The sequence below is a fragment of the Takifugu flavidus genome, chromosome 6, assembly GCF_003711565.1.
Source record: "Takifugu flavidus isolate HTHZ2018 chromosome 6, ASM371156v2, whole genome shotgun sequence".
NCBI classification, from domain to species: domain Eukaryota; kingdom Metazoa; phylum Chordata; class Actinopteri; order Tetraodontiformes; family Tetraodontidae; genus Takifugu; species Takifugu flavidus.
In genome coordinates this window covers 2,208,581-2,235,567 of record NC_079525.1, presented here as the reverse complement: position 1 = coordinate 2,235,567, position 26,987 = coordinate 2,208,581, and the positions used below count along the sequence as shown (strand labels likewise).

Here is a 26,987-nt window from a genome sequence, read left to right as displayed (position 1 = left end):
TATTGAAAGGAAAAAGAAGAGTCTTGAATGTGCACAGCCCTGGTTTATTAGCATAAGTCCCCCGTGTATTATACATATTTAGCTTTTACATTAAAGTGCATCAGTCATCAGTGTTTTCGTCCATATCCTTCATAACAACCTTTCTTCATATATATTTAGTATATAGATATACGTGTATGTATATATATAAATACAATGGTGCAGTAAAAAAAGACTTGTAGAAAAACAAAATATACTAGATCACATTTCACTTTGGTGAGAAGCTTAAGGTTAATATTTATTGTAACACAGCAGGAAGATGGATTATGCAGATTTTCCTCATGTTGTAGGCTTCAAAAGAAGATGTCCAGTCTAATAAATAGAAATATAACATCCAGATGAGGTAAAGAGGGGGCCTGGATCTGACAGTTCAGAGTCTCAAAGCAAGGGATCATATGAGGCGTTCTTCTTTGGGCAGCGGCAGAGGCAGCCTGGGTTTTTCGGGCCCCGCCGCTCTCGTCTGCTTCCTCTCCTCTGCGCTGGGCCTGTACGTTCCCTCCATCCTTCGCTTCTTTTTGATGAGGCACAGAAGCAGCAGCAGAACCAAGGTGAGCAGAGACAGCACGGCCGACGCAAACGCTGGCAACGTCGGGGAGGTCCATGCCTGCGTCGCCATGGTAACATGCAACTGGGAGGGGATTGGCACACGGGTCAGGAGCCGACGCCACAGAAAACCACCTGTGTGTTATTGTTTTTTTAAAAAAAAATATATAGATAATTCCTGAAAAATCATTTATTCAATTTTGACTAAAAGTCACTTTTAGATCTGTTCTGCTTCTTACTTAAGGATATCACTTATGATTTCCATGGGTAATGACAGAGATTGACCGTGGGCTTCACAATAAGCTGATAATTAAATAAATTCATGACCTCCGGCCAGCGACATGACGGCGGGTACGCAACAGGCTGTAATGATTCCAGGAGTCGACGAGGTCGAGATCAGGCTAATTTACGGTTGTGGGATCTGTAATGCTGCTGAGCCAGCGGTGAGAGAGGAGTGTGGCTGCATGATTACTGTTTGTTGGCCAGACCTGAAAACTTGCACATAAAACTTGTACGCTGGACCACCGTGTGAGGGCAGCGCGCCGGTCTAATGATGGAGGATCAGAAGGAGCCTTTATTGATTGATTATTCGCCTTCTCTCAGGTCAACTTTGCAGGAACTGACAGTTAACATTCAGCTTTTATACAGAAAGAAATTGCAGATGTACTAAACGCACAGAACGCATGCGCGTTACAACGTTGCATGGCGCTAGCCTCTTCCTAACCTATCCTGAGCATGACAATGGTTTCAAAGGTCTCTGGTTCACGCAGCTGGTCCCAGTGGCATCTTATAGGAGGAGAGTCAATCGCCTGCTTCTAATCTGGCCAAATGGAGGTCATTTGCCACTTCCATCCGAGCCCATTTCAGTGGAATACTTACATTCCAAGTTGATGCTTAGATGCATCATGTCATTACACACATACCAGTCATACCTCGCGAGGCAGAAGATCAGATATGTGGATTTGTAAATGCAGGGTAACCTTTCAATGCTTTAGGTCTCAAAGACATTCACTTCAACATTTCAGTGGCACAGCCATGGATAATAACGGACAATAAGATAATAATATAATGAAATATACATTAAACAGGGGCCATGGTTTAACTTACCTTCTGCACTATCAAGTCTGTGGTCTCACATCTGGATCAGCACATTAATTATCAGCAACTACGATAAAATATTTCAGTATTAGTAAGATGTGATAAGCTGTGCATATTTTTGTAAATATAAGAACTTGACATGGACTTTAGCATATGGTTTATTTTAAAACATATGATTGGACCTACATGAGGATTAAGTCAAGAGAAATAAGCTCACCTATGGATGATCTCAGTCAGCTCCAACATTTAACTCCAATTTATTTCCCTGAACGTTAAATTGTCCCCCAGACTTTAATAAAGCCCACTGACAAATGTCGGTCGCTCCGTCTGTGTCCGCACTGCTGGAATGCAGTCACACCTGCTCCGCCAGTTTAACCGGAACTCTCGGCTCAGGTGAGCTGCGACATGACAGAAACTGTTCAAAAATCAACCAAATAAAACATTTTCTGTGTCAAAACAAGTTCTGGGGCTGCCTCGGCGCCACCAAGGCCACCGCGCACAAGCATACTAGTTCATTTCTTGCGCGCTGGGTCTAAAAATTCCAATTACCTGCCGGTTCCGAGAGTCCAGGTGAAACGGACCACGTGACCGCAGCGGCTCCCAGTTTTGACGTGAGAAACAGCCAGAAAAGTTACTAAAACCCAACCTTGAGAGGCGCAAACTCCAGCAGCATACCTGCAACGATATTCTCCCACACTCACCTGCCTGTATGCAATGAGGGGATCACGTGTTCCAGGCGGACCAATCAGGAATAACTTCCTTCTCAAACGGGCGCATTTAATGATCGTATTTTAAATGTGAATTAAATACAACTTTGTAGAAAGGCATTCCGCTTAAGTTTATGTCTAGTGTCTCAGTGCACGACGTTATGAAGTTAATTATTAGGCAAACACGTGAATGTGAAAACCTGTTTATCGGGTGATTCCTTGTTTTCCTTGTTTAAACAAACGTGTCCAAATAAATGCAGAACAAAGGCCCACTATTGAACCACCTCTTTTGAACTCACTTCGAGGGAAGAAAGGGGGAAAATAAGTCTGAAAAGATTAGAATAAACTGATTTTCTCAGCAGATTTTCTTTGCATTTGTAATGAAAGCTGTATTTGCTTTCCTTTACAGAGTAGAATGGATTTTGCTATTCTGCTGCACTTACAAAATCAGTCTGTTAGATTAAGATTGATGTCTGTGTGAAAGAGCTAAACGTTTTAGCTAAATGCTAAATGAGCTTTATTGATACTACCCCCCACCTCCAGTGAGGTAATATTTTCTGAACTGCTGCTGGGAAGTCATGTGTTTGTATGTTTACAGTGTAGACAGACAACTTACTGTTACATCCACACCCCTGCTGGGCTCTTATTTTCAATATACTATAATACCAGTGAACAAAGTGTCTACATACTAACATCACCCGTGCAACATGTGTACTAACTGGCTATCAATTGTTTGAAATCTAGTAAATTAAAATGACTCTTAAGAATCGACACATTTATGTCATATTGCATACATAATAGTTAACGACAAGAACGTAATATGTGATGTCCCAGTGCACCAAATAACTTCGCTTTGCATGACAGCCCAAGGAAAGGAATGTTGTCTGAATTAAGAGGAATTCTCTATATGTAAGCCCAAAACATGACTGCATATTGTGGAACATATAGTGTTTGCATTGCACTGTGGGGCAAAGCAGACGTGCAGGAGGAGGGTGGAGAGTGGATAAAAGGAGGGTGCAGGAGATGAACTGCTCACAGCGGCAGCAGGTCAGGATCACGATGAGCCGGACTCTGCTGGGCGTGCTGGTCTCTCTGGCCATTGCCTCGTTCCCCTCTGTTGCTGATGGAGCACCACTGTGAGTAGAACTTTAGGGTTCGGGTTCAATTACCTTTGTAAATTACATCTCACATATCAAAATTTAGAAAATAAAGTACTTATGATTAACTAGATCTCATTATCTATACAACAGGGTTGTTTACGTTCAAAATCTGTGCACTGTAAAGATGTAAAGACAGATGAAGCTGTCATTCAAATTGTGTCCAACTGCTGTGTTTTTTTAAATGAATCCAGTTTGTGCAGCATTTCTTCAAAGTTCAGAAGCTGCAAACAGACTAAAAAAAAAAAGACTGATGAAATTTAAATCACTAGATCACTTATTATTTGTACATGATGCAATGGTTTACCAGTACATTCAAGCAAATATTGATTTTTTTTTAAATTTTTTTAACATTTATTTTGGCAAGAAAGGACTAAGGTTAGACCCCCCCTCCCCCCACGAATCCACCCCCTCTGTGCAAGTACATATGACTCAACTTTTAAAAAACACATTTATGTTTAAGGATAAAAATTACTTCTCTAATTGATTTCCTTTACATAAATAAAACAACTGTACCTCACATAAACCATTACATCCTATTATAATTGCACACCTGAAGCTACAAGGCCCTAATAATGTGGTCCGTACCTTTGACATCGGAAGGTTTCTGTCTTTGCGTTGCAGTCAGGTCTTGTCTGCTCCCAATATACTGCGAGTCGGAGCGACAGAGAACATCTTTGTGGAGTGCCAAGAGTGCACAGAAGACATGAAAGTCAGCATCAAAGTCGTGAACTTCCCAACCAAAGACAGAACTTTGGCATCCACGTCTGTGAACCTCAACAGTGGAAATAAGTACCAGGCACTTGGACAAATCAAGGTGAATAACCTTTTTGGCTCCACAGTTTTGTGGATGTTCTGTTTCACTCGTTTTCAATGCTCTCTTTTTTGATTAATTTCGGTATTCTGAAACAAAATCAATGCCTACAGTGGACTGGAATTCTACTGAGCCCCACAGCTGAAACCAAACTTTTCCGATCACGTTTGTTTTGAACTGGCTGATAGTTAAGAGTTACTTTCTTGGCTTAGTATCACTCCCGCTCCACATGCTTTTGGTAGGATTTCTTTCCAGGGTGCTACTTTTATTAGGCTCCACATGGGCAAACAAAGAACCTGTGTGCCTGCAGGTCTTTCTTCCAACCAACCAAGAGCACCCAGATTGACTAATCACCTGACTGAAGACTAAGGTAAGTTGATAAAACAAGTGTCCTTGGTTGGAATGAAAACCTGCATCCCTCTGGGTGTTCAATTGGATCTTCTTGGTTGCTCCTCCAGCACTATTTAGCTTAAAAAAAACAGGGTTTGTTTTGTTTGTTGCAGCAAAGCGTAGTGGTGTAGTGGTTACTGTGTTGCCTCAAAGCAAAAAAGATCCTTGATCAAATTCCAAGAGGGCTAGCGCCATGTTTGTGTGGATGATCGCCCCCTGCCTGAGTTGGTTAACAGGGTACTCTCCTGTCCTCAAAGGGTTGGGGAATTGATGACCCTAAATTGACCTTTGGTGTGAATCTAAGCGTGATTGGTTGGTAATTTGTCCAGGGTAATTTGTCCCTGCCTCCTTCCCAAAGGCTGCTGGGCTAAGATCCACAGACCTGTAGAAGTGGCTTTTTTCTATTCTGACCTCTGAGCAGCTGGATATGTTAGTGACTCCCCAACCAATTAGTGGATGAGCTAGAAATGCTCCAGTGTCAGATCCAGGTAGAGGGATTTTTGTTGAGGGTTCTGATACCCTGAGGACTGTGATGCTCCATCTGCCACTCTCAGCAATATAACTAGAATCAATGCTGTAACTCTCTTTTCTGACTTCTTCTCATCTGTTGCCAAACCGTCTGCTACCATTCATTAATGTTCATTAATTTAAAATTGTAATGCGTCTCTGAATACTGCTCTCAGATTGCACCAGGTACCTTCAGTACGGATCCCAAGATGAAGCAGAATGTGTACCTCCAAGCTCAGTTCCCTGGTCGGCTCTTGGAGAAAGTTGTCTTAGTGTCCTTCCAGTCTGGCTACATCTTCATCCAGACAGACAAAACACTTTACACACCCAACAGCAAAGGTGAGTTCAAGAAAAGAATGATATCACTGCACACCAAAATGCATCCCTTCCATGTGCAAGAGCAGCACGCGCATCAGTCTCAAACAAATATAAACTGTTCTCTCTCCATATTAGTTCATTACAGGATCTTTGCAGTCACACCCAACATCGAGCCCATAGTGCGGGATGACAAAACCCAACCTGACACAACCATTTCCATTGAATTTCAGGTATTACAAATTGTAAAGTATTCATTGTAGCTGAGAGTTCTATTTTGCTAAAAAACTATTTTGCTAATGTTGAATATAGTTACTCTTTACAAAGAAAATGCTACAGATCATGCAGAGTTGCTCTTAACTGTCTAATATTGGTTATATCCAGACACCGGATGGAATCATTTTACCACATGAAACCGTATCTCCAACTTCAGGGATTCACTCTGGAAATTTCAAACTAACTGAGATTGTCAGGTAAGTAATTTAATGTTGTTCAAGCATGAAAAGGGGGGAAAAAAACCCAAGTATACCTTGTAATATTGGGCAAATATTTATACATTTATAAGGTTGTCATTTCCTGCTTTGCATCAATAAAGACCCATTTTTCTCTTCACATCCTGAATATTTAAACCCTTCCTAAACAATTTGTTCTTGTCTTTTCCCAGTAAAGGAATATGGAAGGTATTGGTAAAGTTTCAAAGCAACCCACAGGAAACATTTACTGCAGATTTCGAAGTTAAAGAATATGGTAGACTTTTCGTCGCGTACACTTTTGTTGTTTGTAGATTTGTGTTGGACTGACAATGCTTATTTTACTCTGATTTGTCAGTTCTGCCCAGTTTCGAAGTGAAAATAAAGTCTGCGACACCGTTCTTCTATGTGGACGATAAGCAATTGACTGTTAATATTCATGCTACGTACGTAAAACGTTCTATTGGAATTTGCTGTGTTTTGCAGTCACCTATGCTGCTAAATATGTCCCGCTCTTGACATTGTAGATATCTCTTTGGTGAGGAAGTGGATGGAGTAGCTTTTGTGGTGTTTGGAATATATTCTGATAGCAAAAAGAGCATTCCAAGCTCTCTTCAGAGAGCGCAGGTAAGCACACCGAGTCACCATTTGAACATTAGAATCCTGGCATCTTTTCTATGGTCTTCTTCAATTTCTGTAATGTAACATCTCAACAGATTACGAGAGGTAAAGGACTAGCCACACTGAAGAAAGAGAACATCCTACAGACCTTCCCAACAATTGAAGAACTGGTGGGCAATTCCATATATGTAGCTGTTACTGTGCAGACAGAGAATGGTATGTTGTTTTTTTGGACTTCTTCTTCTACAGCTATAAAAAAAAATGTACACAGATTATCCAAAAATGGGTTTCTCAATTGGTTGCCTTTCCTGCATCAGGTGGTGAAATGGTCGAGGCAGAGCTGAAAAACATCCAGATTGTCACATCCCCGTACACCATCCACTTTAAGAAAACGCCCAAATATTTCAAACCAGGAATCAGCTTTGATGTGACGGTAAAAACGGCATCATTGCAGGATTTCTGTTTTAACGGAGGCAGAACTTAAATTTCCCCAATCTTTTTAATGGAACTTGAAATTTGTATGCCACAAATATACATGGGTGCTTGGCTCAGCCTCACCCTACATATGTGATTGGATAACATTTTCTAATACATTGTCTCATGTCTCAGGCTGAGGTCCTGAATCCCGATAAAACGCCAGCATCAGGTATTGATGTGGTGTTTGATCCAGGCCAGGTGAAAGGCCGCACTGTTGCTAATGGTGTCGTGAGGGTTACAATCGACACAATGCAAAATGGACAACAGCTGGTGATTACGGTAAGTCTGACTGTTGACTTCCATTTAAATGTCATTATTAAATACAAAATTACCACAGACCTAATGACAGTTTTAGGAAAAATCGATATGATATCATGGCGCTAAAGCTCTTGTTTTGACCTGAAGGCAAGGACCAATGTTTCTAAAATCTTGAGTGGAAGACAAGCATCGGCTACGATGACGGCACACCCACAGATAAACAGGAGCAACAACTTCATCCACATAGGTGATGAAAAAGTCGGAGTTATTTTCGAGCCGACGATGCCGGAGACCATACTTGTCCGTAATGTCTTGCACTGACCAAGAGATCTGGTTTTTACAGGTATGCACACTGCAGAGGTGAAAATGGGGGAATCCATAAAAGTTAGCTTCTTCTTCCGTCAATGCATACATAAGGATATCACGTATCTGGTGAGATATCATTTGCAGCTGTGCACTTGTGTGACAGTGCGAAGGATAGTGGGGCTCCTCTTTGTGTCGTGTATCCAAAATGCACAAGGGCTGTTTTCTATTTCTATCTTTATAGATTCTAAGCAGAGGTCAACTGGTGGGCTTCGGCCGTTACCAGGCCAAGGGACAAGCGCTGATTTCTCCCATGGTGTCCATCAACAAAGAAATGTTGCCATCATTCCGCATCATAGCCTACTACCACCCCAATGACAACGAGGTGGTATCAGACTCTGTTTGGGTGGACGTTGAGGACTCGTGCATGGGCTCGGTGAGGCACAAAACTTTGATATAGCGCTACCTTAGCATCAACTATCTGCCTGTGTGAAAATGGTTGCTCCCGTCCAGTCACAGAGAAATGATCTATTTCCTTTTTGTTGAACCTAGCTGAAGCTGGAATCATCAAGAGCAGCTCCATCATATGAACCTCGCAGGATGTTTGGTCTGAAGGTCACTGGAGACCCAGGAGCCACAGTGGGACTAGTGGCCGTCGACAAAGGAGTCTATGTCCTAAACAACCAACACCGTCTCACACAGAAAAAGGTTATTTCTGATGACATCACTGATGTTGTAATGGCTTTTGCTTATTATTTACTTGTATTATTCCAATCCAGATCTGGGACATTGTGGAAAAGTATGACACAGGCTGCACAGCAGGTGGAGGGAGGGACAGCATGAATGTCTTCTATGACGCCGGCCTGTTGTTTGAGTCCAACCTGGTTTCTGGGACAAACTACAGAAAAGGTGAAACCCTGAGTCAAAATCAGCACATCAGTGGTACATGATGGGTCCATTTACACTGCACTACATGTTTTCAGAGTAACATTCTGTTCTGTTCCAACCTTATTTTATATTGTATAACCAATAAGAACAACAACAATAATAATGCTCTACTGAAGGTTCCTCTTGCCTCTGTCATTCTAAAACTGATGAAGCTTTTTATGACAGGGGCTGTTAGCTGACAATATCACAAAATGTCAAGAAAAAAAGCTAAAAGGGTCTGTTTTGGTGTTAAAAGAAACAAGTTCCTTCAGCTCTTAGAAGCAAGGTTTGTTTTCACAATGAACAATTGAAGATCATTGGATTTTGTTCCAGAATGGAAATGTGAAACCAAATCCACGCGCAGAAAAAAACGAGCCTCAACTCTGATGGACGTCACCACCAGCCTCAGTAAGTGTTTGTAATTGTGTAATTTGTGTGTTGTTTTTTGTAATCTCTCAGCCGGTCTAAGAGACTTGACTGATCTCTCCTGACTGTCATTCCAGCAAGTCAATACAAAGATGAGGTCGAACGTCTTTGCTGTTTAGATGGAATGCATGTCATCCCTCTGTCATACAGCTGTGAGAGGCGCAGCGAGTACATACAGGACGGAGAGGCCTGTGTTAAGGCCTTCCTCCACTGTTGCAAGGAGATCGAAGCCCACCGCGCTGAGGGGAAAGAGGACAGCCTCATACTGGCTCGAAGTAAGAGATGACAGGGTTCCAAAACATACTGGATGTTTCATCCAAGATTAAATACTATCTCACTCTACAAACTCGCATGATACACCCAGTTTCCCAGTGCTGGGTGGTTTTTTTTTAATTTCTCCCATAGAACAAAAAAGGTTGATTAGAAACTCTAAATTGTTCTCATTGTGTGAGTGAATGATGTCCTGTGATGAACTAGTGACCTGACCAGGGCGTATTCCTGCTTCTAACCAGAAGACTGCTGGGATAGACTCCAGCACCCACCCCGTGACCAAGATGAGGTCATAGGTCAGAAGCCGAGGTTAAACGAAAATGAGCAGATCAGTTTTCACGCGCCACACTATCAATGTACAGACGTTCCGAACTATCATGAAAGCACTGTAATGAGTTCTTGATGACATCATGAGGTGAAAAGTCTAAAGCGGGGTACACACATAATGGCTGTCTTTGTCACGATACTCATCCTTCCCAACCAAGGGAGGTCTGAGTGTGTTAACATTAAATTTTCCCTGATAACAGGCTCTGAAAAGAGTTGGTGGGGGGGGGGGGGTCGACAACAAACAGCTACTGACTGAAAATGGCACTTTCTTTCTGCTTCTCAAAAAACACCCAAAACCTTCAGGTGAAGAGGATGACAACAGTTACACCAATGAAATCACAAGTCGCACACAGTTTCCTGAAAGCTGGCTGTGGTTGGATATTAGACTGCCTGCTGAATGCCCCCCCGATGAACCCTCCTGGTGAGTGAGCAGAAACATGTCCATCAATAAGCCTTAACAGCAATGAACATACTAAAGTGGAGTCCAGCATGAATGCTGTCAGGTGTGTGTGTGTGTGTGTGTGTGTGAAGGATGGGGGGGTATACTCTACCCCAGGGATGGAAGGATAACACATGTTCTCTCATCCTTCTTAGTGAAACCACATCAAATTTGAAAATGTTTCCTTTGCAAGACTCAATCACAACCTGGCTCTTCACTGGGATCAGTCTTTCTAAATCCCATGGTGAGACCCGTACAGGAAAAGATCAGCCATGCAGAACCACCGACCTCCTGGTGTTTTGCTTTTCAAACGCTTGCTTTCTTTCAGGCATCTGTGTTAGCGAACCGTTGCCGGTCATTGTCCGGAAGGACTTCTTCGTAGATCTGCAGCTGCCCTACTCTGCGGTCCGTGGAGAGCAGCTTGAAATCAAAGCCATCCTCCACAACTACAGCCCCGATCTCATCACTGTGAGTTTGTGCCGCTTGATCGACACAGCTTGGACCACAAAATAACGCACAGCGAACTCAACACTCCCTCCATGACTGCTCCCGTTCAGGTCCGTGTGGACCTGCTCGAGGTGGAGCATGTGTGCAGCTCTGCCTCTAAGCGCAGGAAATACCGCCAAGAGGTCAAAGTCGGGCCCATGACGACGCGATCCGTTCCGTTCATCGTCATCCCCATGAAGGAAGGAGAACATCCCATCGAGGTCCAGGCGGCCGTCAAAGACTCATCCCTCAATGACGGAATCAGGAAAATGCTGCGGGTGGTGGTGAGAGAAATGATGCATAATCATTTAGAATGTCAAGGATCTTAAGAAACTGTGTGTGTCAAATCAAATCAATCTTTATTTATATAGCATCTTATACAATCAAAATTGTTTCAAGGCACTTTCCAGAATCCCAGGGCCTAACCCCCAACAAGCAACAGTGAAAAAACTCCCCTTTAACAGGCAGAAACCTTGAGCAGGACCAGGCTCATGTAGGGGGACCTTCCTGCTGATGGGGGGCTGGGCAGATGGAGAGGAGAGGAGAGGAGAGGAGAGGAGAGGAGAGGAGAGGAGAGAGAGGAGAGGAGAGAGAGGAGAGGAGAGGAGAGGAGAGGAGGAGGAGAGGAGAGGAGAGGAGAGGAGAGGAGAGGAGAGGAGAGGAGAGGAGAGGAGAGGAGAGGAGAGGAGAGGAGAGGAGGAGAGGAGAGGAGAGGAAACCATGACCCAGTGGGGTGACAGAGGCCTGTCAGGTGATCATGTTTCTGGACCCCGGCAGCCTATAACAGCATAGCTAAGATGTTAACCTAATGATTAGACGACCCCCTAAGTATGATAATTTGTCTGTCTATGATAGTAACTGGAACTACAGAATTAGTAACAATAAGTGTGTGTGTGTGTGTGTGTGTGTGTGTGTGTGTGTGGCACCAGAGAGCATGGGAACTCCTTTGTATACTGGAATATCATTCAGTTTGAAATGCATCTGTGTGCTTTGTGCTTTCAGCCTACAGGGGTGCTGGTTAAAATCTCTCAGGTTATAACTCTGGAGCCAGAGAAATCAGGCGAGTTCAGCCTCTGTTCCACGTTTACGATGACATCAAATTTGAAAAGGTTGACGCGCCGTTAAAATCAGGTGGAATAGCAAAAAACATATTTCTCTGATTATTAAGGCGGGACACAACAAGAGGTTCTCAACAGTCGAATATCACTGAGGGACATGGCCCCCAACACACCCAGCAGCACGCACATCTCTGTGACAGGTGATAGATCCTCTGGTCTTAGATATCAGTGGGTTAGACTGGGATTATCTGAGGTGCTCTGGCTCTGGTTGCAGGGAGAGAGCAACTGTCTGACATGTTGGAGACTGCCATCAGCGGTAGCATGATGGGTAACCTGATCGTGCAGCCCTCTGGTTGCGGAGAACAGAACATGATCTCCATGACCTTACCTGTCATCGCAACCTTGTATTTGGATAAAACCAACCAATGGCAAGACGTAGGCTTCCAGAGACGTGATGAAGCCCTGCGACACATACGGACCGGTACGCTCGCACAGTCCAAAACACACAGATCTTCTCATTGCAGCTGCTGCTAACTGTACCAACTCATATAGCTAATGTAGCAATTCACAGCAAAGGATTGTTGAAGTCGACATGCCAACATTTTTGTGTCCAGGCTACCAAAATGAGCTTGGATTTCGTAAACCTGATGGGTCATTTGCTATTTATCCGACATCTCAAAGTAGCACTTGGTGAGACGCATAATCTTGACAGGTGCTGTTCCTCAGCTCCTGACCATGTGAGAGTGGTTTTTAAAAAGAATATTTTATGGATGAATGACAGCATGAATGCTGCTCTGCACTTTCTCATCTTGATTTTAAGGCTGACAGCTTATGTTGCCAAAGTGTTCGCGATGGCCAGCAGTCTGGTGCCGATCGAGAGCAGAGTCATCTGTAACGCCGTCAGTTTTCTGATTCACCAAACTCAGAATTCGGATGGCTCCTTCCGTGAAGTTGGAAGAATATACATGAGTAGCATGAACGTACGTAAGGATCCCCCTGATACCAGATCAGATCAGCATTATGTGATAACTGCGTTGTATCCGGGGACACACAGGGGGACGTGGGTGGAAGAGATGCCGACGTGTCCATGACAGCCTTCTGCCTCATCGCCCTGCAGGAGTCCTACTCTTTATGTCACAGAGACATCAGTGTGAGTCTCACGATGCAAAATCTGACAGCCATCTTAATGCTGCAAATGAAACATGATTGGGCTAGATGTTCGAGACCCAAACCCGTGACAGCTAATGGTCAGCTGATACGTGTTGCAGCTTCGCTAACCTGGTTTTTTATTGCAGAGTCTGCCAGACAGTGTTCACAGAGCGGTGAAATTCCTGGAGAATCGCCTGCCAAGAGTCACCTACTCCTATGCTGTTGCCATGACATCATATGCCCTGGCCAATGAAAAAAAATTAAACCGCGAGAAACTTTTCCAATATATTTCTGACGGTAATGTCAACACCGGTGTTAAGTATTGAGAAACTGTCTATTATACTTAAAATTCACATGGTGATGCATCTTGTGATGGTTGACAAACATTTCCTGATGTGACAATGGTCTTGATTTTACTTAACAGCAAATCCCTGTACTTTTCTACATTATTGGAAGGTTTCTCCACATCTTAAGTACAAATTCACGTTCAAAATGACTCTGGTTGCAGGCCACCGCTGTCAATAAATCTGTGAATCTGCTGTCTTCCGTAGACTCCACCCACTGGCCTGTACCTAAGGGGAAAGTTTACACGCTTGAGGCCACGGCATATTCGCTCCTCGCATTGGTCAAGGCAGAGGTGAGCGAAGGAAAAAGACTACTGCCATGCTGTTATGATGAATGCAACCAGTCAGAAAAACAATAAAATAAATAGAATTCTACCTTAAGTATTAAAGATGAAGATAGCCATTGCTAACAAAAGAACAATTCTAACCTCTGTCGCCTCTTAATGAAGTTATTTACAGATGCTGCGCCTGTTGTCAGGTGGTTCACCCGTCAACAGAAATATGGCGGTGGCTACGGATCGACTCAGGTCGGTACCCCCCCCCAGACACGCCAATACGCTGCATGTGTCGCTTGATGTAGCCTTGATTTATTGGCGTCACTCCCCCTCCAGGCTACCATAATGGTTTACCAGGCGGTAGCTGAGTACTGGGCAAACTCTAAAGAGCTGGAGTACGACGTGAACGTGGACGTGCTGATGCCCGGCAGGTCGAGCCCCGAGAAATACAAAGTGAACAGGGAGAACCACTACACCACCAGAACCACTAAAGTAAAAACCTACGGCCTCACACAAATGCAACTCTGCAAACCTGAGTTTAATCTCCTCCTCTTTGCCTCCCTTATCAGGTGAATTCCATAAATCAGAACGTGACGGTAAAGGCCACAGGGTTTGGAGAAGTAACAGTAAAAGTGAGTGAGCGATGGAGACCAGTCTTTGGTGGGAGTTCCAGCATCATAAACCCGATGTCCTCTCCTCTTCCTGACAGATGGTGTCGCTGTACTACGCTCTGCCCAAGGAAAAGGCCAGCGACTGCCAGAAGTTTAACCTGTCGGTGCAGCTCATCCCAGGTAAGGCAGCACCCTCTCCGTTTTCAGGAGGAAGACGAACGCACCCGTTGGTGACTGGATGTTTTTGCACCTACAGATAAAGCAGACGAGGATGGGGAAGTGTACAAGCTGAGAATAGATGTTTTGTGAGTACCGCCAGCTCGTTCATTTATTTCCTCATCGGTTCCACCCTCCATATAAATCACACATCTGCCACTTCTCTCTGTGCGTTTTATGATTTGTGGCTCCTTCCATGTCTCTTAAATCATCCTTTCAGATCCTGATTTTACTTTCTTTTCCCATTCAGGTTCAAGAGTATGGAGAGCGACGCGTCCATGTCAATCCTGGACATTGGCTTATTAACTGCCTTCACTGTTAACACCAATGATCTGGACTTGGTAAGCTTTAACTCCCCGACACTAACACACACACACCCGTACGCATATATGTGGATGTTTGATGTGTGTGCTTGTGCGCAGCTGTCCAAAGGCCGCGCTCGCGTCATCTCCAAGTACGAGATGAACAACGTCCTGTCAGAAAGAGGCTCACTCATCATCTACCTGGACAAGGTAACGCCTCCATGCTGCACATTTTCCTTCCCTGCTTTGCTCCCCTCAGCGCTAATTTTCATCCCTCCCGCAGGTTTCTCACAAACTACCAGAAGAAATCTCGTTTAGGATCCACCAGAAGAGCCCAGTCGGTGTCCTGCAGCCCGCCGCCGTGTCCGTCTACGAGTATTACGACCGTGAGTTTTGAAATGAAAGCCTCCCACATCCATGCCTGCGTTCGCCGCGTGTAAACCGGCTCTCCTTCCTGCTCTCTTCCTGCTTCCAGAGACACAGTGTGTGAAGTTCTACCACCCAAAGAGGACAGCTGGACTGCTGCAGCGTCTCTGCAGGAAAGAGGAATGTTCATGTGCTGAAGGTAAGGAGGAGTTTTCACCAGCGCTGCCTCCTCTCCTCTGAGTTTTTCTGCCCACTTTCGGCGGCGACGCCTCGATTTCAGTGACCCTGTGGACAATTTCTTGCCAGAGAACTGCAGCATGCAGAAGAAGGAGAAAATATCGAATGACGAGCGCACGGCCATGACGTGTGACACCTCCGTGAATTCGAAAACAGATTTTGGTAAGCGAGTGTAAATCTGCTGTTTCTGGGCTTATCTGGGGAGTTATGAGAGTAATGTCTCCAACTCATCCGTCCCCAGTCTACAAAGTCAGAGTGGAAGATTTCTTTGCGGATTTGTCCACGGATGTTTACACAATGAGGATAGTGGAGAGCATCAAGGAAGGTGGGTGTTTGCCTTCAGACCCAGAACCCTCTCGTCTGTTTTTGGCGTTACCGGAGCGCTGCCAGGACCCGTTCCAGTCGTATACATCACAGCTGATGTTTTCTTTCCAGGAAGTTCCGATGTGGCTCCTCTGGGACAACTGCGCACGTTCCTCGGTTATCCACACTGCAGGGAAACTATAGGCTTATTAAAAGGGAAAACCTACCTCATCATGGGGATGTCCAACGATATCTATAAAGATGAGCAGGAGCAGACGTGAGTTTGTTCCACCTCCAAACTTCTTTTCTGTCATTATCTGGTTTTGTGTTACGTTTGACTTGCAAGTCAAGTGAGCAACTAACCACAAGAAGACCTGAATCGGTTTATCCTCTGGGTCTCCAGGTACCAGTATGTGCTCGGTGAGAGGACCTGGATCGAGTACTGGCCCACAACAGCAGAGTGTCAGACTGACGAGCACAGACCCACCTGTCTGGGCATGGAAGAGATGGTGGAGACGTATACAATATTTGGATGTCCAAATAAGTGAATCCACCCTGTTTCAGCATCATTAATTAATGTTGAGATAAATGTTGAGCTTACTATTACGCATGTTGGCACCTTACTATTACGCAAGTTGGCACAGCTTCGCTCAGGGCATCGGCGATAATTAAACGACTCCGTGTTTAAAATCATATGTTTAAAACTATTCGCATCGCAGCAAAATAAACCATGTTCTTTTGTCTTGAAGTGTGATTCTTAAAATAAGTTGGAATGACTCAATTTGTTTTTTCACCACCATTTGGCAGATTTTTCCACTTTTGGTCCGACTGAACTGTCCATTACCAAAAATAATTAGACTATTCAAAAAGTATCCCTGCGTAATCTTCAGATAAAGGGAGGTGTTTATGGTGGTTGAACCTTGGACGGCCCACAAAAGGGCGCTCAAGGCCCACATGTGGGCTGAGGCCCAAAGGGTGAAGGTCACTGTCACTTTCTTAAATAAACACACCGAGGATTGCACATATACACATTTGTCACCCAGAGTCTACATGCAGAGAAAAATATAAAAAGAAATCGTGCTGTACTTATACTGTATATGAGGACCTACCTGAGAGCACACAGGAAACAGTACGTGACCTTTGAGGTTTAACATGTGGAACTGCATCTGTGAATGGTTCCCTTTAATAAAATGGTTATTCTAATTCACATTCTCAGCTTGATGTTTTGTCATATTTCCTGTCGTTTTTACCACCATAATATGATGCACTCATTGGAAAAGTAAAACATGATGATACTTGATTTTAATGCAAACCAATGGCGCCCTCTAGTGGTGGAACTCTTCCCTCCCTCTCCTTTCCTCTCATAATCTCCCTCATCTCACTTAAACATTTAAAAAGAAGTGTCGTTGATTTCTTATCAGTTGCCATCAATATAATACTTTACAAAAAGTCAGATGTAAATTTAAAGTAAGGCACAGACTAGATGGCGTTTGATGAGTTTTAAAAAAAAACACACCCACATATTGTTCATATGTTGTTCCATTGTTATTTCAAAATTACAGAAGGACTTCTGCTTATGTAGAAATGTGTTTCCACATTTATTCAGGAAACGATATTTCCACTATTATGCTCAACCACCTGCTTAACATATTGATGGATGACGTCTGCATTTGGTTTCTTTACCACAATGGTCTTTGATCTTTTACTGGAGTGCTGCATTTCCATTAGCTTTGAGTGTACTGTGAGTTGATTAAGAGTCCAATCTTTATCCATACAATCGCTGTTGCTCTGTGTATCTTCCTCTCTGCAGACATATGCCACAGCCTAAATATAAACATAAATAAAATTGATAAAAGTAGACCAATCACAGTTGGTGTGGCTATAATTCTGAATAAGGTCATGTGAACACTCCCCACTCTCCAACATAGATCCTGTTTTTCTAAACAGAAAAATAACCTCTATACTAATGTGTGTGTGTGTGTGTGTGTTTATGTGCCTTGTGTGTTCTGTGTCTGTGTGTAAGACACAAACAGCAGCAGTGTCAACCATTCTGGTGGTAATTAAAGGTGCACAATGCGATCTTGCACGGTTTCAGCGCGATATTTGTCTCTCAAATTGTTGGTGTTTTCCCCTAATGGGTCACGAACATAAAAAAAACAACAAAAAAAAAAACACACACCAGGGGTACAGGCTGTGCACCAAAACATAACATACCTGGTTTCAGCCACTCACCGACAAAATGTTTGGAGGAGGGGTGGGGATTAGCGGTGTGGTGCAGATATAAATAGAAACTTCCTCACCAAAGAATTGGAGTTAGCTCACAACAATTACGGAAACAACGTATGAACGTCACTGGAAGTCATGCAAGATGGCATCGTGCACCTTTAAAGTGCTCAAGAGGTGAGACACTGTGTGTGTTTGTGTCACTTTGAGCCGCACACAAACACACACTTTTATGTCTACGGACCCTCACTAACCTAGTCTAACCTAATCCCAGCTCCAACGTTAACCTGAACCCCAGCCATCCTGTCCTCGCTCCCCAAAAATGTCCTCGTTATGCTGATGCTGAGAGCAGTCTGGTCCCCAATACAGTCCATGAGCAACACCTACACTGACACACAAGCATCTTTTTCTCCACCATCCTGCTGACTTATTCAGTCAGGGATGAATAATAACACTGCATAAACACACTCGGGCGTGTATCACAGCACCCCAGCCTTTTCTTTTTTCTCCCCACCCTTTTCCATACTTCTAATTTCTGACAAAGCAATGCCAGAGCAGACCTCAGGCTCATAATAAGCAGGGTAAAAATAGAAACACTGGGTTTGCACAAAGCCCAGCTGCTCGGCACCCGGAAAATGTTAATTCTATTGTCGCCCAGGCAGCGAGCAAGAGTAACTGTTTGAAATGAAGCTACAGAAGCTATAGAATATTGTCCTTAAAACCACAGCAGAGGCTTCTTATAAATTCAGGAACCAATCACAAGACATGTTGCCCCCCCCCCCCACACACACACATACACATACACACACACGCGCACACACACAAAACACATACACACAAAAATGTGGACCAATATCTACCTAGAAAAAGCTAGGTACATTTTTCCACGCAGAAATTTTGAGTAAACTTTAAAGGTGATCATCAAGTAATTTCTACACAAATAACTCAGGCAACCTTCGCTGGTATTTATCAATATTGTCACTGAATTTTAACCTCTCATTACCGGTAAATTCTCATCCAACTCAATTTGGTTCGAACTGAAAAACTGGCTTTGTAGGAAATTTTGAAAATAGTTTTTCAAGTCACGCTTAAAGCCGATATTGAAGTAACATTCACACATCTTACATAAGCTAATAATGACAAGGCTTTAGAATTAATATTTGGGATACCAAATTCCACAGCGCCGGCATTGAAACGTCTTGGAAAGCCAGTTTTTTGTTGATGACGAATCGATCCCGCCGAGATTGTGTAAATAATTCAACACTAAGTTATGGATTTCTCAAATCACTTAAAATGTGAGAACCGCAATTACTTTGAGTTAATACGTGACACATTTTAAGTCCTGAAATATTCAGGGACTCCAGTTAAAGTTGGGAACACATGAATTACACAGGACCTTCCGGTGGCTCCATCAGCCAGAAAACAATCGTCTCGTCCAGATTGGACTCATCTCTGTCTCTAATTAGCTTTTCTTTCTTTTTAATCTTTGTGTATCCAGAGGTCATATTTTCACCCTTTGTCGGCCATGTTTTGTAAAACATCCTAATAACGTTAAAAGCGTCAAATATCTTCGGTTTCTCCATGCACGATGATCTACCGGTCCGCAGCGATCAGATGAGGAAATGCACAACCGAGAAGTTGCTCTTGATTAGTCGGTGAATTCGTCAAACCTGGCTGAATGAGACGGATATTGAAAGAGGTTTGTTATAAATTGTGAACGCGAGAAGCAGCATCATTTATCATCTCGGGATGTTTTCACTTTCTCTCGGCCCCTTGGGTGCAGAAATATTTAATTTAAGATGGATCCTTGTTTTAAATAAACACAAGTCAGCAAGTCCTTTTAGGCGCTGTTTTCCTCTCATAGATATCGATGATAATCTGCTTTAACAGTGATTTACTGCTGTTAAGGAACTAAAGGTGTAGCACAGAGCTAATTAGTGCAGTTGTCAAAGTTTAATTATGCCAGCCAAGTGTAATTACACAGTAATAAACATTGTGACCAGCAGGCAATGGGGCTGTGTGTTTTTGTGTGCCATGTTTGTGACTTGGCTACAATGGGAGTTAACGGGATCTACCGCTGAGTGCTTCCATCAGCCGGCCCTCCCAGGCCTCCCTTCCATCACGTCCTCGGCTCCCTGCCCGTCTCCCTGACAACCTGGGAGTGTCCCAAAGTCCTGTGGGCAAAGCTGGGGTGTCGCGTAGTGACAAAGAAGGGAGCAATTATGTCACTGGCGCACGTCACAGCTGAGAGACGTAGACAGAACATCCCAGGAGGCGTCCCGACGACTCTCCGTCACCTCTTAAAGTGTCTGTGAACAAAATAACATTTATTCATGTGTTGAAATGACGAAGACCTGGTCGGAATACCTCCTTCTAATGATTCGATAAATGGATTCCCGTTCTGTCTGAGCCGTGCAGCATATCACCATCTCCCCTCCAAAAGGAAAGCGAGGCATTTGCGAATCCCCAGTGCCCAGTGTCTCTGGTGCCTCCTGGTTCCCTTCAAATTAGCTTGTGAATTTGAGTAGACGGAAGGAGAGGAAGCGTTCATACCTGGAGTTCGCAGCCTCCTCTCGCTCTTACTTGATAGGTCGAGCCAGTGGTGGAAAAAAAGACACCTTCGTGATTACTTGTATTTGTTCACGCTGATGTGAGCCGAGTGGATCTTTCACTGCGAGGCGACAAGTATTGACTGACTGGTCCCAGCTATACAGACAAGGTTTTTATTTCAGGCCGGTTCAGCTCAGATCAGTCAAGTACGCTTCACTTGTGCTTTCATCTCTTTTTTTGATAGTTTCAGCACGAATTCTGTGAATTTGGGATCTTTTGTTTTCATCTGTGCGCAAGAGTTGCGATAATAGATAAGGCTTAGATAGATTAGGGTGCTGGTGTTCAAAGTGAGGGGCGCGTTCCCTAGGAGGGCCCAGCAACAAAAAGTTTGTGAACCACTGGATTAGGGGTTACCATCCATTTAAGACGCGGGTCAGGGTGAGCAAGAACGACATGCAAAAAGGTTTATGTGTGATTTAAATGGAGTTTGTGGTGTTTATGCAGCCACAAACTTGAGCTGCACTTCTAGAACATTAATGGTCTATTCTGGATATGAGTATTGGTCACCTTTGGATTCTGAAATATAAACACAACACGCAGGTGACGCCTTCTGAACCTTCAGGGAATCGTCTCTATGAGGCATAAAAGAACAGAACGTGATGTTGTTGAGCAGGAAAGAGGGTGATAATGGGACAATTACATCTCAAACGCTATCCAATTGGAATTCCATCAATCCATTCAGCCAATTTTAATGACAAGCTTGTGAGGGGTGTGCTCAGACTTCAGCCAGAAAATATGGGATTCTATCTGAGATCATTGATCCTGAACGAGTTCATGCATTAACAGAAAAACGAAATGACATTTTTTTCTTTTCTTTCTGGGCGATCAACAACTCTCAAGCTGGTTGGCACAAGAACAAGTAAAAGCAACAATTGCTTTGTTAATCCGACCTTCACAATGAAACTTTACCAGCTTTCGCTCAGGCTGCGTGTTTTGCTTTTATTGCATTCACTGTAAGAGTCCCCTGTACTGTTTCACCTCCTTTCAGAAGAGAAGCTTCATAAGTGTCTCAAGGTAGCCTGAAGTTTGAGACAGAACAAGGTAGCAACAAATCAGTGTGGAGATGTGGGCTGATCTCCATTTCCTTCAATGGTCTGGGAGCCGACAGAAGTGCTGTTAGTTGCTCACATGCTGTTGTACCTACCTACGAGAATAATTATATATATATATAAACCATTTTGAGAGCAATGAATAACACTGGGATTTATCTTCAATAAGATGCTAATCAGGGAGTCCTGCTGCATCACTCTGCTCTGACCAAACTGTTGCTGACATTTTCACAGCCAGCATCCATTTAGGGTTGACAGAATATCATTATTATACTGTATATTGGTCAGTGAAGCTATTGCTACACTTGGCTCGATCCACTGCCGCGCCTGCTCAGAAAGAAGAGGCTTGTGGAGACAATTGGGGAAGAGTGGACACATTTTGCATGTGGTTGCCATTGGAGGCTCCTTTGGCCACAACCTCCTCCCCTGATGTAGAGGTGGATGTTGACCATCACAGTTTGGTTGACCACACTCTTCTTCCAAGTCCACCTTCTGTGCTCGTCTTGTCTCGGCCATGGAATTCGTTTCCCCCCTCAGTTGCTGGGCAAAAGCTAAAGGGATGGGTTGACAAGGCATTGTTAGATGGATGAGAATGCACTTTCTGAGCTACCTTGGAGCTTGAAAGCATCCTTGAACTGAGTGATGTGATGAAACTCAGCTGGTATCTTCTTCACCACTACCTGGCTAGTGCCAACGTGAACAAGGGCAGAAGTGTCTCCATGGATTTCTTTTTGATCTCTGGTTGCACAATGGACAGCCCCATAATTTGTCCTCATGGACAATATGATTGTTTGCTGCATGGGGTGCCATGTCATCAGACTGACTAAATAGAAGAGACAAAATTATGATTAGTTAATGATGTGACTAAATAGAAATAAAGACTAAATAGAGTTCATATTTACACATAAACAAAACATGAGGCAATTGCACATGTGATCCAAAAGTAGGAATTTTGTTGAGAAATAGCACTTAGAGACAGTCTAATTGTTGCCATGGGTTACATTAGGCAAAATTCAAAGTTGAAAAACATTATTATACGGTAATAAAAGAAAATTAAGTGCAGAGCTTTTATACTTGTTGAGGTTACTTTTGATGTCATTGGACATAGTGCAATTTAATAACATCAAAATGAAGATATAGTTGCTGCAAAGACCAGGGAACTTTATCCTCTGTTGTCTTGGCAACGTACAGAATGCCATGTGAAGATCGAATGGGAAATTATACTGGCATTTTACATTACTCATTCGTACGGGAGAATTCAGCAGTAGTCTTGTAAACTAAATCCTTTACCTTGTCCAAGTCATGGTGCTGCCGGTGACATCAAGGTGGTAGCTGGCGTCATCAGTTGGCACTTCATAATTCCAATATAGACTGTTGGAAATTTGATGGCCAAGTTCACTGGATGTAGGTTACAGCCCAGTCCAGTCCAGCTACTGTCATAAACAAGCGTATCGAGCGACTGAGTAAATGGATCTCGACCTCCCAGTTACGAGACGTTAGCTTCAGTTATGTCACAAGCATTGTGGTGGCTATTACGAACATATTTTATACTTTCCTCAATATGTCGGACAGTTGCTGGCAGCAGCCGCAGCCGATGTCGGTCCTGCAGTCGGCACCAGGGCAGCAGCGCTTGGCACCGCTTTACTTTTCAGCATGAGCACTTCGCTGGAACCCATGTTCACCTCCATGAGATTGGAAAAGCACTCCGGGGAAAAATGACAAACTCCAGCTCTAGGCGGGAGATCACGGTCGGATAGGCGCAACATAGCCAGCCAGTGGTGCCTAATTCCTGGGTCAGCTGGATCCTGATGCAGCCCTGAGACGCGTCGTTTATGCAACTGGGTAAACCACACTGACGATCCATTGTGGGCACTAGCTTAAAAAAATGTAACCACAAGCTACACAACCACAACCAACTTACAAACTAAATACCCAGTTGTTACTGGAACACAGACACAAAAAGCTAAGTATCTAAAGTTGCTAATAAATATAAACCCACACCTGATAAAATCAATATATGCTATGCTCACTAGCTACTCAAGAAATTTTACCTCTCTATTCGCAATTTTCTCAATCCAACTTACTCGCTACAAACTGCAGAGTGGACAGGTGCTAGCTTTTATAGGATGGGAGGGGGCGAACTGTGGTGGCTCGTGACCAAAACCGCCTCCAAACTGTCATTGGCCTCCGTCTCAGCCAATAGAGGGCTGTCGCTCTTACATTAAAGCATCAAAGGTCACAGGTTGGGTCAGAATCAATCAACGCTGCTTCCCACCAAACTGTGTGCTTTCAGCAGGAGGAAAAAAGGAAAAACGTTTCAAGGTGAAGTTACTTTAAAATAGTTGAAGCGATGAATAACTGCCACTAACACCACCCCATTCACACGCTCTGTTCAGCGACCTCGCCCACCATGCCCTCGGCATTGCCCAAAGGCCCTCAGGGAGGCAGCAGTCGCTCCATTATTGTTGAGGACTACACGATTACCGCACTGACTGCTGTGTCTGCCCGACAGTACGAAGCAGTCAGGAATGAAAGAAAGATAAAAAGGTCATTGCATGCTAACATGACTGGAGGCAATCGTTAATTGAAGCTGGAAGTCCTGAAGAAAGCAGCAGGCTTGCTGACCTTTTACTCTCGTCAGCCATTTGCAACATATCTCAGATTATTCAAGGTCGGCAAAGATAGTTACAGAGGGACTTTTGCAAACACACTGCTCATAATTGGATGCCCAGTTGGTTGCTTTGTCTCTTCAGCCAGTCAGAATACACCACCTCCTCGAACCGGCAAATGGCACCAAAACAGCCCCAAATATAGTAAAACATAAAGATGAGAGCATGGGACCAGCGATGCTGCCCACCAGACCAGAGAGGCAGAGATAAACATGAAATACTGCATTAGGAATAGGCAAATCTTAAATGATTTAAATCAGAATCATTACAGGGAGGCTGTTTATACACCCGACAACTACTAATTACTAATTACTAAGTGATTCACATAAATCCTTCCTGCAACAGGCCCAATTTACAGCATTCATCCTACAGCGGGTTCTTCTGGGTTATTTCTCACATCGCTCTGCTCCGCTCCACACTAACGCTGTAGCCCATCGGCTAAAATGAATGCTAGCATGAGAGGTTGCAAATTAAAAAAGTTAAAAAAAACAACCCTCAATTCTAGAAACGAACCAGTGTGCACCATAGAGCCATCTGCAGGTCATTCAACTCCAATACACCTGCCAGGTGGCACCCTGATGCCTTCCCAAACACCCCGGCGCTGCATTCCAATCATGTTATGGCCAACAGACGGTTCTCAACAGAAAAATGAACTCTGAAAAGCAGACGGTGAGCCTGAGATGGTCCACATTACCTGTGTTCTTACAAAACACCAACACTTTAAAAAGAAGCACATTGGAGAGCAAATAATGGCATTTAAAACGCTGAAAGAGTTGTGATTCAGATGGGTTTTATGTTCCAGTTAAAGGATAAGTGATCATCTGAATACTAAGATACAATAATGGTAATAACAGTTAATAATTATTTCAGCACACAGCTCATTCATACGGTTGCATTAGAGTCGTATTAATTCTTAAACGTCTGAACTGATCAATCATTTGAAGGCAAACGTCATTTAATTCCTCTATTTGAATCAAAGCCATTGGTTTATTTCACCGCCTCTCTGTGGTTTGCTGGAAAGTCCGTTTTACAGATGTAAAAAAAAAAGCACAAATCCAAAAACTGGTCCGACCAACCGGCTTTGGCGTGAGGGCGCCCTCAGACAGATATGAGCGCCGGTTTTTGGCTGAGCCAAATAAAAAGAACAGTCCTGAATTCGTCTCTTCCTGCTTTCCTTTTACAACTACTGTGGTTTGAATCAACCCAGTTTAGCCCAGATCCATCAGTGAGTTCTGTACCCAGAGAGGCACACAGAGCCAACGGCTTCATGAAGTCCAGAATATAGAGTACACAACAATCAAGTGTGCAGAGCTTGTATGGATGGGACCAACTGGCCGATAAGAAAACTCCAATATTGACACGCAGCGGCTCACTTCCCGCCTTCCCAGTTTCTCACCAATTACCTTTCCTCCCAGCCTCCCACTCCCTTACATCCCAGCTCTTATTTAAAGGGATGGGGTATTTCTGGGATTGATTTTTAAAAAAAAATACATTAGACGTCACATTCCCAAATGTACGCCAGTCGTCTCGTGTCTCACTTTAGAGCAACTGTTCTGTTTTTAGGTTGCACATGAGCTCAAAGGTTTTTATTTAAATCAGCCAACATCTCTCCCGCTGTTCATGGGAAAACACTGTCTTTAATCACCTTGATCATTAAAACACTCATCACTTTGAAAATGGCAGCAAAGGGCAAAATTTCATATGAATATATAAAATTACATGAAGTAAAACCCTCCCCAGCATCGACACCCATCAATCAATTGAAGACGTAACTCGCACATTTGAGAAATTACAAATGGAGAAATATATGCCACTAAATTATAGGCTGATATTTTGTGGAAATTTTCATATAAATTATGCAGCAATCTGCATTGAATATGACTTGAATAAATGTCCCATTGTGATAAAGTCACCGGTTTTGCTTAAAAGTTCTCCGCTCCTTGATCGATTCATTTCTTATGCATTACATTTCCCCTGTCAAGTATTCATCAAATTGAAACCAATTCTCCGAGCCGCCCAAGCTGTTAGCGGCCCAACACCCGTTCGTCAACACTTTTAAAGTCACACAGAAATAATAGCTAACATCAGGGCGAGCGAAGGATCATAAAAGACTATCACCGGGGAGGATTGGAAGCAAATTGAATTTTTTATGATGAATCCTTTCGTGATCAAAAGGGCTTCACAAAACACAACTTTTAAGCAAATGCAACTGTATTGAGTGTTAGCATAAAGGGCCTTAAACAGTCTGTTGAACTTGAAGAACAAAATAATAGAAATCACTGTGAAATGTGTCTGTTAGCCAGCAAGCTAAGAGGCTGAAGAGTGACTCAGCTTGCTGAAGTACAAAATGTTCTCTGGATGTAAAAATTGTTAACAAAGCAGTAAAAATAAAAATAAAACAGCAAAAACGAAACAAAGTGAGTGAACTTAGGGCCAATTGGAATTCTTCCACTGACTAATCTGATACCTGACCTCATCTTAATGAGAGACCTCTCCAAGGTTCTCGGACCCAAAACAAACGGAATGAACGTCGCCAACTTTTCATCACTCGGTTGGTAGCTCTAAGGAGCTGGAGGAATGGCAATAACTGCCAATCTGGTAATCTAAAAAGTCCTTTTAAACCAACAAAAACTCCAGTAAGAAGCTAATTACAAATGCTGCTTATGAAGGTTTGGACAGCCACATTAGTCCCTACCCAGTAAAATACTTTTGTAATTCTTTAGGAGACGAGGCCAAACTGAAACGCTGGCGTGGGGGTTGATTTCTGGGAGCGCGCATCAACCCCGCATACTTTTTTTCACCATCACTGCAGAACACAAACCTTCGATAGCAGAAAGGAGTAACGTTTCAACACTTTGGGTGCTGAGTGTCAAAATGACACGTGTTAGCATGGTCGCATAATGTCATTTGCTAACACTATTGCAGGCTGTGGCAGTAGAGCAACTTTCTTTGTTCTTCAACTGTATCCTAGTCCCTAAAAATCAGTCCTTTCTGACCTGTT

General features: G+C 43.5%; 1 protein-coding gene and 2 long non-coding RNA genes across 8 annotated transcripts; 1 reads left to right on the top strand and 2 right to left on the bottom strand.

Annotated features, from left to right (window-relative positions):
• Window positions 1-28: 28 nt before the first annotated feature.
• LOC130527835 (uncharacterized) lies at window positions 29-3,452 on the bottom strand. 2 transcript variants are annotated; one of them, XR_008951128.1, is made up of 4 exons: window positions 2,230-3,446; window positions 1,898-2,078; window positions 1,690-1,747; window positions 29-667 (listed from the first exon to the last, which is right to left on the bottom strand). It is a non-coding gene; the product is annotated as an uncharacterized LOC130527835 (long non-coding RNA). The 2 variants fall into 2 exon arrangements; XR_008951129.1 differs by lacking the exon at window positions 29-667 and adding an exon at window positions 700-717 and having other exon boundaries at window positions 2,230-3,452.
• LOC130527831 (complement C3-like) lies at window positions 3,365-16,642 on the top strand. 2 transcript variants are annotated; one of them, XM_057036606.1, is made up of 44 exons: window positions 3,365-3,523; window positions 4,169-4,361; window positions 5,432-5,594; window positions 5,709-5,803; window positions 5,955-6,043; window positions 6,235-6,317; window positions 6,399-6,486; window positions 6,568-6,667; window positions 6,757-6,877; window positions 6,979-7,094; window positions 7,271-7,417; window positions 7,544-7,643; window positions 7,740-7,828; window positions 7,944-8,135; window positions 8,252-8,407; window positions 8,479-8,608; window positions 8,960-9,034; window positions 9,130-9,327; window positions 9,565-9,618; window positions 9,953-10,070; window positions 10,244-10,332; window positions 10,417-10,556; window positions 10,646-10,858; window positions 11,577-11,634; window positions 11,743-11,832; window positions 11,907-12,113; window positions 12,247-12,322; window positions 12,453-12,612; window positions 12,687-12,782; window positions 12,928-13,078; window positions 13,333-13,418; window positions 13,575-13,652; window positions 13,737-13,892; window positions 13,970-14,032; window positions 14,110-14,191; window positions 14,268-14,316; window positions 14,478-14,568; window positions 14,650-14,739; window positions 14,813-14,915; window positions 15,005-15,094; window positions 15,202-15,294; window positions 15,374-15,457; window positions 15,568-15,712; window positions 15,839-16,642. In XM_057036606.1, exons 1-44 carry the CDS (start codon window positions 3,411-3,413, stop codon window positions 15,981-15,983), a joined length of 5,055 nt encoding a protein of 1,684 aa, XP_056892586.1. In that variant the 5' UTR covers window positions 3,365-3,410; the 3' UTR covers window positions 15,984-16,642. The 2 variants fall into 2 exon arrangements, with proteins under 2 accessions (XP_056892586.1, XP_056892587.1); XM_057036607.1 differs by lacking the exon at window positions 9,565-9,618.
• On the bottom strand, window positions 13,886-26,754 carry LOC130527836 (uncharacterized). 4 transcript variants are annotated; one of them, XR_008951132.1, is made up of 4 exons: window positions 21,998-26,754; window positions 19,734-21,868; window positions 17,074-17,259; window positions 13,886-14,261 (listed from the first exon to the last, which is right to left on the bottom strand). It is a non-coding gene; the product is annotated as an uncharacterized LOC130527836 (long non-coding RNA). The 4 variants fall into 4 exon arrangements; XR_008951131.1 differs by having other exon boundaries at window positions 19,734-22,140; window positions 22,608-26,754; XR_008951130.1 differs by having other exon boundaries at window positions 19,734-26,754.
• Between the last annotated feature and the right edge of the window lie 233 nt (window positions 26,755-26,987).

Excerpts from the sequence above, each read along its gene's own strand:
- LOC130527831 (XM_057036606.1), top strand. The coding sequence starts at position 3,411 with ATGAACTGCTCACAGCGGCAGCAGGTCAGGATCACGATGAGCCGGACT. Across the intron at positions 8,136-8,251 it reads AGGACTCGTGCATGGGCTCG|CTGAAGCTGGAATCATCAAG; the intron begins GTGAGGCACAAA and ends TGTTGAACCTAG. Across the intron at positions 12,323-12,452 it reads ACATCTCAAAGTAGCACTTG|GCTGACAGCTTATGTTGCCA; the intron begins GTGAGACGCATA and ends CTTGATTTTAAG.